At 38.3% G+C, this 10,462-nt stretch overlaps 1 protein-coding gene across 2 annotated transcripts; it reads right to left on the bottom strand.

The window, feature by feature from the left end:
• Nucleotides 1-6,530: 6,530 nt before the first annotated feature.
• Nucleotides 6,531-10,432, bottom strand: ogg1 (8-oxoguanine DNA glycosylase). Of its 2 annotated transcripts, XM_015010581.2 has the most exons (8): nt 10,148-10,432; nt 9,625-9,800; nt 9,234-9,529; nt 8,973-9,152; nt 8,455-8,633; nt 8,209-8,356; nt 8,086-8,135; nt 6,531-8,010 (listed from the first exon to the last, which is right to left on the bottom strand). In XM_015010581.2, the coding sequence occupies exons 2-8, from the start codon at nt 9,732-9,734 to the stop codon at nt 7,807-7,809; spliced, it is 1,167 nt and encodes a 388-aa protein (XP_014866067.2). In that variant the 5' UTR covers nt 9,735-9,800; nt 10,148-10,432; the 3' UTR covers nt 6,531-7,806. The 2 variants fall into 2 exon arrangements, with proteins under 2 accessions (XP_014866067.2, XP_087863399.1); XM_088007273.1 differs by lacking the exon at nt 10,148-10,432 and having other exon boundaries at nt 9,625-10,076.
• Nucleotides 10,433-10,462: the final 30 nt, after the last annotated feature.

The following is a 10,462-nucleotide window of genomic DNA, read 5'->3' as shown; positions in this document are numbered from 1 at the left end:
GTTTTTCCTCACAAGCGGATAAACACGTCTGCTTTACCGACCAACCGGTCGCCTTACACGGCTCTTACGCAACAGCGGGCGGATACTTCTTGACTGTCATTTCATATCTACCTGTTCATACAGTAGAACCGAGGGTACATATGATTGTCATTATCAAACTGAGCCTAGAAACCACAGTCCAGATTCTTAGCGGTGTTTCTAAGAATCTAAATTAAACTCGTGTTATGAGTATTAAACCTGCACAAGTAGATGGAGATACTTTATAGATGTAGCTTTCCCCCGCTCCTCAAGGAAAAATATGCTCTGACAACAAAAGCACATCTGCGCAACGAATAAAAAAAAAAGCACTTTAGAAAAGAACATGGTGATTAAAAAATACAGTAAAGAAAAGGGCAGATTCATCTCTCTTAGTAATTGGGTTCTTGACATCATCAAAGGTTCAACATAGTTGCTGCAGGTCAGTTTAAATCTTGCCAGTATGTACCCATTTTGTGCCCACACCTTGCCATTTCATGCTGTTAGTGCACAAGAAATTTTGTACCAATGCAATTAACCATTGTGCTATAATTGATTTCTCTTGATATTTAGATATTTTAACAACTCACATGGTTGGATAATCATAAAAGGCTCAAATTTACCATTCATCCATTTTCTTACACTCTTACCCTGGTGCCTATCTCCAGCTGTCAATGAGTGAGAGGTGGAGTACAACCTGGACAGGTTGCCAGTCCATCATAGGGCAACACAGGACAAACAGCCATGCACACACACACTTACACCTAAGGAGAATTTATACAGACCAATTAACCTAACAGTCATGTTGTTGGACAGAACCCACGTATGCACAGGGAGAACATGCAAACTCAATGCAGAAAGACCAGGGGCTGGGAATCAAACCAAGGATTTTCTTGCTGCAAGGCAACAGTGCTACCAACTGCACCACTATGCAACAAACTCACAATTCCTTGATAATAATAAGGTCTTGGGTTCAAATCCTGCCCAGCGCTTTTCTGCATGGAGTTTGCATGGTTCTCCCTGTGCATCCAACTTTGTCAAAAAAAAAAAAAAAAAGAAGAAAAACATGTATGTTGGCATACTGGTCACTCTAAAATGCAATGCACATGAGTGATGGTACTGTGTCAAAAAATATACAAAAAATATACAGCCTTTATTTTTTATCAAGCAGCCCACTCCAGCGGTTAGCAGTCAACAGACCAAGGTGCAGCACTCAATGATCCCTTTTGAACCATTGAGGATTTTCTGATAAAATTGTGCATGGCTGGAGTCAAGTTTTCTCTGCATAGGCATGCTTTGTCAGGACTTATCCAAAGTTTGTCAAAGACAAAAACTGATACATATTAATTGACCAGTTGCACCATTTCTGGGATTCCAAATATGCATTCCTCATAAAGTAAATTAAATTGTTGAGCATCCAATTGCAGGCAGGAGGCAGGCAAAAATTATTTAATGTGAATAGCTGGGGAAAAGAGAACTTGAGAACTGTGGGTGATCAAGAGGAAGAAGCATTGATGAAAAACTTGCAAGATGTCAGAAGGGAACAAACAAATCCAAGCAAATGACTGGAAAGAAGTAGCAGTATAAATACAGAGTGTGGTGAGTGTGGCTAAAGAGCAAGTAGGTCTAACAGTTAGATGCTTTGTGACTATGTGGCCAGAGGAGCTGAGGAAAAAAGCGTGCAGGACAGAATAACTGAACAGAGTAAAACAACCAAACATAAAACTTTAAAATCCAAAATACAAATAGAACAAACAGAATAACACAAAATTCTAATTAAAAGTTCAATGGATCAAGACAGTTGTCTCAACATGACTGGGGATCTTTGAAAATGAAATTATGACAGTTCCAGTCTGCCCTAATTCTCTTCTCAAACCACTGTAAAGGACTTTATTGTCACCAAACTAACTTGAAATCCATGCAGTATTTTCAGCTCAAAACATGCTGTTACCAATAAAGACGAGAAAACAATGGACTCAAATGAACTCTGATCATTTGCCATATGTAAACATCACCAGAGGCGTGTAAATGTGACAGCTTGTTTTTTTTGGTTGGAAGCTTTTGTCTTGACTAAATAAGAACAATTTATACCCAGCGGAGCGAGTCTTATTTCTAATGCCATGGTTATGTGTGATGGTGTTGTGTGAATTAATGTTTGTAAGGGAAGGCACCCAGTTTTATTATAGTCTATGTGTTTTTATGACACATTTCACTATCACAATTATTATTATTATTATTATTATTATTGCAAGGATGTACTATGAAATAGCAAAGCAAATAGAAACACTTACATTGGCATTTTGTTAAATTTTGACTAATTTAACTGAAAAGTCTAGCCAGTAGCTTGAACGAGGGATTGTTTGTGCCACAGCCACAAGGACAGTAAGATGAGTCCAGATGAAACAATACTCTCACTCTGCTGTGCTACACCCCATTCCGGGTGTGTAGAGCGAGAACAAGCCACCTTGAGCCAAACTGATAGAGTTTCCTCATGCTGCACCTTGGCTCAGAGCCACTCTGTCATGCTTCGTCTGAGTGTTTCTGTTTTTACAATAACTTCTACATTTTCTTGTCTGGACACGCTGAAGGCAGCGGCTTTGCTCTGATTAAGCCTTAAACACAGACACCATCTGACATTGGCCGTGGGTGTGGATTCAGAACCAGACTACAAACAGGAACGATTCCCAGCTCCTAAAGTTCTCTTTTGTAGTCTTCACTTTCATCAAACCGACTGGACCATCGAGCTGAGTCCTAAAATAACCTGGGTGGCTCAGAGGATTGTCTTAAGGCCATTAAATTACTACTGAGCCAGCAGGGGTCACTGGAGGCTTTGAGCAGGTGGAACAGAAACACTTTTGGATGGTAATCACATTATTGTCCATAGATTATGACTAACATTGTAGCCGCTTGACTAACAACACGCTGGCAATGGATTTAATGCTAGAAATGACTGCTAACTTAAAAAATGCGAAAGACCTTTTTGTTTCGCTTTTTCTTTAAGAGAAAACTGTAACATGAGAGGAGTGTTGACAGCTCTAACAAGATTAGAGTAGTAGGGTGTTAAAGAGGGGGCTGGTTCTAATAAGAAGGAAATCGTCTAGAAGAGCTTACTTACAGGAGAGTTTTAAGGATTTTCAATACAACTAAGAAACATTTATTTTAAAAATTACATTTTGAAATGTATAATTTGAGGAATAATCACCCTATGCTACAAAATAAAGCAGCGGTTATATCCTAAGAAAAATAAAGTCCTATATCTATGAAATACCAAAAAATGGTTTATTTAAAGACGTGCTTTGTTTAATGCTTCCATTTGCTTTGGCACAAACTTTTAATCATGACTAATAAAATGCTAATACGATTGTTTTCTAATCTTTTATTGAGTGTTCAAGTTTTGATTTCAAGTTAATTAAATTGTATGTTTCTTCATCTATCAGTCAGTGAGATTATTGAGCCTGCAGCATACTGACCTTTCCTCTTGGCATGATTCAAGAGACACTGTGTTATTTCTCTAAGAGAAGTCTACATTCTTCTGAAATCAAACAAGAATCAGGAAAGATTTGCTACAGAAACCATCTGCATATATTCGATTTATTTTTTTTTTTTTTCATTGTAATCTTTCTGAAATTAAATCAGGCATAACTTGTGTTTCGTTAAATATACACCATGGTAAAATCCAGCGTTGTATTTTGGAGTACCGTCTTTATAGGTATACCTATGATTTAGAATCCACTGTTGGTGATGAGAAAATTGGTTTATATTTCAAATATTTTTCCAACAAACCTTTATGAGAAGCTTGAGGAACGAAACACAAAATGTGTGGCCCAAGTAATACAATTTAAAGGCAAACCTGCTAATACAGAGAAAATGTATGTAAATTTCTGTTTTTAAAAACATTAATAAATATTTGACATGTTCACTCATTTTTGTGGCACTTAGTTTACAGAACTAATTTTGGTTATTCTAACTGACGTAGAACAAAAGAAGCTTAGTCTGATTTATCTTTAGACAGTGAGGACAAAAGGTACATGTGTATTTTTATTTGATGTATGCATCTTGTTTCAAATGTATGTCTGTGACAGCTATATTTCAGATTTTGGTCTCAGTAATATTATTTTCCCACAGTTTATCCTATTTCAAATCATTTTACGCCTTCTTGGCTACAACTCTTTAGTCATTCTGTTTGCTGTGGCTAGGCCCGAGGCCCCTTTATTTCTTGGGCTCAAAGAGTTAATTTGAACTGAATTTTAGCTGGTTCAAATGCAACCATCCTCCTTAAAAATATGAGCTATTGAGTCTTAATCCTTGGCTGAAAAGCGAGGGCCCCTTCAGATGGCGTATATTATTATCTTTTTTTTGACAAAATAAGCCGCTTTTATTAAGAACAGCTTTGCTAGCGACCATCTACACACTTCAGAGTCAGAACAGTTTGAGATCTGAAAGATCCTTGGCAGCTCTGTGCTCTCAGTCTTTCACTTTGTGGTTTCCCTTCATCCTACGGAACAAAGCACCCCATCTTTGGGCCCCAATGAGACCTCCATGTGGGGACCACCTTCCTGTTCTGTCGGACTTCATCACAGCTGCCTGTGGAAGTGTTAAATTTCACCACATCTAAGATGAACTCTTAAGGTTTTTGTCTGTCTTACTGTCATATGAAAACATCTGACACTGCTGTGTAAACAGAAGACAGAAAACAGAGACTGGTCCTTTTATTGGTAGAGTGAGGTCACAGTTAGATTACTCACAAATCATTAATTGTGACATTTTTTTCCAACTTATTGATAACTACTGTGTCAGACTAAAAAAAAGATAAAGATTAGCTTTCCTTAAAGAAAAAAAAAAAACTTCCACTTGCACTTGAATGTAACATTTGTATTGTGAACAGAGTATTTTAACATCTTGAGGCCTGATAATACGTTAATATTAACCTTAGTGATAAACAAATTAGGCAGAACATAATTTAAGTTTATACTTCTTCCCGCATTTAGCTTATGTACTTAAAATACTGTGTTTTAGCAATATAATAATAATAATAATAATAATAATAATAATAATAATAATAATATATCCTACATTTTCTGATGTATTTAGATTAACTAATACATAAACACTAAACAAACATTTGATAGTAGTTTTTAAATATTTCTAGTGTTATTAAAGGAAAGATGCAACACAATGATTAAAAAAATCTCTTTAAAGCTTAAATAAAATACTTTTATTTTCTTCTGGACAATTTCCTTCTTATTTATATTTTATGCATATAAAGCCTAACCTTTATGCATACTGCTAACCAAAGTAAGTCTACAAATAAATTTTTTGAAAGGTCCTTTTTTGCATATGACCCACTTTCAAGAGAACTTCCCCCTGAACAGTGTATGGGCAACACTGTTCAGGGGGAATATTTTAGGGTCCGTTACCACAAAACATTCCCATCCAAGCTGTTGTCAACTTCTGGAAATCGATGGAGATCTTTCCGTTTCATGGAGGCTCTGATTATGGTGCCTCCAAGTGTTTGTAGGCAGCAGCAACACTCATGCTAGAGAAAAGTAGGCACAGTAAGATGTCCTTTTAACTGAATCACCCCTGAGGGTACAACAAAAGTCAAGACACACGTCTTACATAACGCACAGGCCACTGTTGTTTTGCTGTCCTTTGTGCCTTCACCAACATCACTGTCCCTACCTTCTGCACACACTGACCTATCCCCCCTTCTCATTTTTTATTTTTTTATTTTTATCTTCACAGTGACTCTGCCTGCAGCAGAGACGCAGGTTCTGCCCAGCTGAAGTGGAGCGGGGATGAAAGCTGAGTCACATTCTCATTAACTCGCATGGCTGCACTCTGCTCCACAAAAATAAAACAGTCCTATGGATGTACGACACGCACATCCACAGATGAAACAGCCACACACACAGGCCTCCGCTTGCTCGAAGACACGTCAAAAAACATTTCTCACATTAGAGCCTGATTGCCGTGCAGATCTAAAAAGAGTCCTTATATGAAGGAAACTAAAAAGCAGCTCTGTCATTCCTTCACATGGACATCAAACCTCCTAGACGGCCATGCTGTCACCAGAGACACTCACAGCAGCCCTGAGCACTGACAGCAGATAACTGCGACCCCTGCTATAAAAAGATCAGCTGACACAGTCTGAAAGTGCCTATAGATAAACATATGGACACCGAATCACTCAGCGAGGATGATTGTTTTTGAGCTAACACACAGAAATACTACTCTGATCCAGGGAATGCTCTGAAGAAACACCCACTGCTGTGGCATCCTGCAGGCATCTCCAACATGCCTTCAAACACCAGTGACAAGCCAAGGAAGCAGGCAGTGACAATTCATCCAATAAAAGTGTCAAAAAGCTGAATAAACCACATGGACTCTCTGGAATAATAGAATCTGTGCTGCCATCTAGAGGCCAAGTTTAGCACAGTTAAAATTGGCCACATTTAAAAACGATTTAATTCTAGTCTCTTTCAAGAACTTTTTGATCATTTGAGTTGAGAACATTTCTTTAAATTTAATTCTGTTTATTTATAAAGTTCCTCTTTATAGAAAAAAATAATAATCCAAGGCACTTTACATCTCTAAGTATCCAGTTCATGTCTAAATACATAGAAATATGAAATTAATTTAATCCAATTGTACACACACATTCAAATACAGTGGCGTACATTTCATTTCAAAGCTAGCTATAATACAATAACGTCAAAGACTTTGGAGCCACTCCTCCGCATTGAGTAAGCAAATCGCAACAGTGGAAAGAAACAACCTGCTTCACAGGAAATGATGCACCACGACCGACTGGACATTAAGAATACATGAAGCAGAACCCGCAGAAAACAAACAAACAGCAAAAAAATAAATAAACAGATGCACTGATTCAGCTCTTTACATGGTAGAAAAGGCTGGAAACACAAACTACATTAGAAATTTAAACTTCTAAAAATCTATTTTCGATTAATGGTTTGCAAGCTTTTCTGTTCGAAAACATTTACTGTGGAAGAGACAAGTGGTTCAATATATACAAATCCATTCAATGAACTAGAATATCACTCAAAAGTTTATGTTTTGAGCAACTCCATTCACCAAGTGAAACACATTGTATAGCTTAATTACACACAGACTGATGTTCTCAAGTCTTTATTCCTGTTAATTACGATGAAGCTAATGAAAATGCAACATAGGTGCTTCAAATATTATATTAAACCGATAGGTCTTAAAAAGTGTACCTTTATTCTGCTTACCTTAAATAAAAAAAACAATCAACTGGGCTTCCTTTGTAATTACTAGATTAGGTATATTCTATTATCATAATAGTTTTGTCATTTGTTTTAGTTTTTGAGTCCTGATTCCAACTTTATGACTCACCATGTTGGACAATAAAATCAGTTATAAAGACAGAAAACTCAAACTTATTCCCACACAAAATGATTACAGCAAATACAGTATTTTTTTCCAGTGCTTTTGGTACTCTGTAGAAATAGTCTAGTGCAGCATTAATGAGTTTTATGGAGTTTGTGGCTCATAATGACCACACTTTTAATATTAAAATTTACAGGCTCATCATTTTTTAAATAACTATATTTTTAAAACAATCCACACTGTATGATATGTTTCATAGCTCTAAAGTCATAAAAGAGCACAAAGTAATTTTAAAGTACTAACCCTCAGATTTAAAAAAAAAACAAAAGAGAGATAATATAACCATGAACCAATTTTCATGAAGTTTGTAAACAATAATTCCAGTGCATGTTTGTCTGATCTGATTAAAGATCTGTGGTTTCACACCTCTTCCGTCTTGATGGACATCTTTGCCTTCTTCTGACGTTCCGACTTGGGTTTCTTCTTTTTTTCATGTCCATCAAATTCTCTTTTTACTTTTAGCCCCTTGCACTCTCCTTCACGCTCTTCTTCGTTCTGTGGCTGCTTTAAACTTGTCATTTCTTTGAGGTGCTGAAACTTCTTGAGGTCAGCACAGAATAAAACCTAAAAGAGGCAAATAAGTGGTAACAGGAGATCCACAGTGAAAGAGATGGAAACGTAGTGGATGATGATACTTACCGAATGGGCCCAACCTGCATATGGGCCCCACAGCTTTCTGAAAAAATCCCCTGCAGAGAAAAGGTTCATTAGATATTTTGTTTTTGTAGGAGGAGAACTTCAACAAAGTGTGGAAAAACCGACCTATATCTCTGTGAACTTTTTCTGTGAGGGTCTTTTGTCCGTTATCAGAAGTGTACTTATAGTCCCGCTTAGCGATCTGCCAAACATGTGTGTCCACAGGAACGGCCTCACACTTATCCAGACACATCAGACAAACACAGTCTGCCACCTATAACAAATGCTATTATTACTTCTTGTCTTAATATCTGCTCTCTAAGTTAATATCAATAAAATGTAAGGATCTAACATGTTTGCATTCTGTCTTACTTTGGTGCCAACTCCAGGGAGGGTTCGGAGAGAATCACGGGCCTCCAGATACGGGACGTTTCGTAAACCAACAAGCCACTGGGGCCCGTGTGTGTCCAGGATCTGCTTAGCGCTCTGCTGAAGGAACCGAGCCCTGTAGCCAAAGCCCAGATCCCTGAGACGTTCCTCTACACCACTGTCTGCAGATCACAAGAGCAGCATATATGAAATAAGAAACTGTGAAAAAGAAAAAGCTGCTGAAAGGGACATTATGAAGTACTAAATATGGGTACGTCAGACAAAAAGCACCACAATAAAAAATACCCTTCAACAGTGGCTTGAAAAATTAGTTACACACCTTGTACTTTTACACAACACCTAACCCTAATTTCTTTTTTGGGAAACAAAACGTAGGCTTTTTTTCTGATTTATCTGCAAAATGAGAAGTGTTTAAAAAAATAATGTAATTTTTCGGGTGCAAAGAGACTTGGTCAATCCTGTAAAGGGCGAGCAAATCCTAATGCAAAATTTTCACGCACCTGCCAGTGCGGACAGTGTCGGAAAGTCATGGTAGGATGTTTGATCCAGCTGGCAGAGAGGGCTCCCCAGAGCCTGACACAATCTCTCCACCATGCCCTGAATACGCGAGATGTGGTTGTTGGAAGTGCAAATGAAGGAAAAAAGGCATTCTGTTGGGTCCTGACGCAACATCCGCACACCTGCAGAAACAACAAGCAGTACATTTTAGATCTGGTTCAGTTCACTGTGAAACAGTACTATGCATGAACAAACACACTAACCTGTAAAGATGTCAGAAATCTTCTTGAAGTGAGAGTCTGCTGCACCCCACTCCTTGTATAGATCCCCCAGCTTCACATGCAGCTGGAAGTAGTCTCTCAGCATCTCTGCTTCCACCTCAGAGTGGTGTGAGGCAGTGACAGACTCTGCCCTCAGAGAGTCTTCTGAGCTGTTTTCTCCACCAGCTCCACCCTGGTTTGTGTACACGTAGTACCAAAGAGTGTCTTCTGTTTGAGTCAGGGTCCAAACACGCCCCCCTATGACTCCAGTCCAGTGCCCATCAGCAGTTTCTCTCCAGCTGTGAATTAATTGAATGATGCTTAAATGGAAAAACACAGGAATACTCGTATCTTCCGGTTCATTTAATGTTATGAGTTATCTGTAAACACTCACCGGAAAGTTTGTCCACAAGCAAGGGTGAGCTCCAGTCGCAGCTCCGACTTTGCGCATGGCAAAGATCGCCACAATTTAGCCCCTGACGACAACACCGCATGTTTGGCCATACTTGTTTGGAGCTAAAAGATGACTTTACTGACCGATAAACGACCTGCAGGTCGCAGGTATGCAACCTGCAGAAAAATGAAAAGCGAATGTACACATAGCTATATGATGGATTCACTCTTTACCCGTCAACAGGCAAAATCTCCGGGTGACTAGTTTCAAGGGAGGAGATTCTATCCTAGATAGAGGTGGTGAGATGGCCTCACCCTAAATATTTGAAGACCACACACCGATGAGGCAATAAGATAAAAAGGCACACATTTACCACCAGTTGACTTAATAATTATTTGTTAACTCTTTTGCTGCCCACAGCCCTGCTGTGACATGGACTCCCCTAGATCTCTCAAAGTTGGATGTGATAAGACACTAAAATGCTAGCAGCAGTTGTCAGGAGCAAAACTATAATGTTACTTACAGTCGGTAATTGAACAAAGTCAATGAATATGATGAACTTTATGAATTTTGGGCTCAGGTGGTGCACAGATATTTTGTATGCAGTTTGGACCAGAAATTTCACAGCTTTAAGTTTGCTTGAGTGCCAGTTTCCTCGCCGGCTGATAAATGGAGCTGAGCCAGCTGAAGGAGCCATCAAAACTTTCACAGAGTTAACACAGAAAATGACGGACAGAAAATAAGTTACCCTGCGATGGAAATATTCACACATGTAAAAATTAAAATAGAAAAGAGCGTTTTTCTGTTTTTAAAATTATCTCTCACAAAAATAAAATTT

Source organism: Poecilia mexicana, unplaced genomic scaffold (assembly GCF_051168715.1).
Source record: "Poecilia mexicana isolate PSO_F unplaced genomic scaffold, ASM5116871v1 scaffold_7, whole genome shotgun sequence".
NCBI lineage: Eukaryota > Metazoa > Chordata > Actinopteri > Cyprinodontiformes > Poeciliidae > Poecilia > Poecilia mexicana.
Note: the sequence above shows the minus strand (reverse complement) of the source record. Positions and strands in the feature narration are given on the sequence as shown.

Excerpts from the sequence above, each read along its gene's own strand:
- ogg1 (XM_015010581.2), bottom strand. The coding sequence starts at position 9,734 with ATGGCCAAACATGCGGTGTTGTCGTCAGGGGCTAAATTGTGGCGATCT. Across the intron at positions 8,136-8,208 it reads AAAAGTTCACAGAGATATAG|GGGATTTTTTCAGAAAGCTG; the intron begins GTCGGTTTTTCC and ends TTTTCTCTGCAG. Across the intron at positions 8,011-8,085 it reads ATGCAGGTTGGGCCCATTCG|GTTTTATTCTGTGCTGACCT; the intron begins GTAAGTATCATC and ends TGCCTCTTTTAG.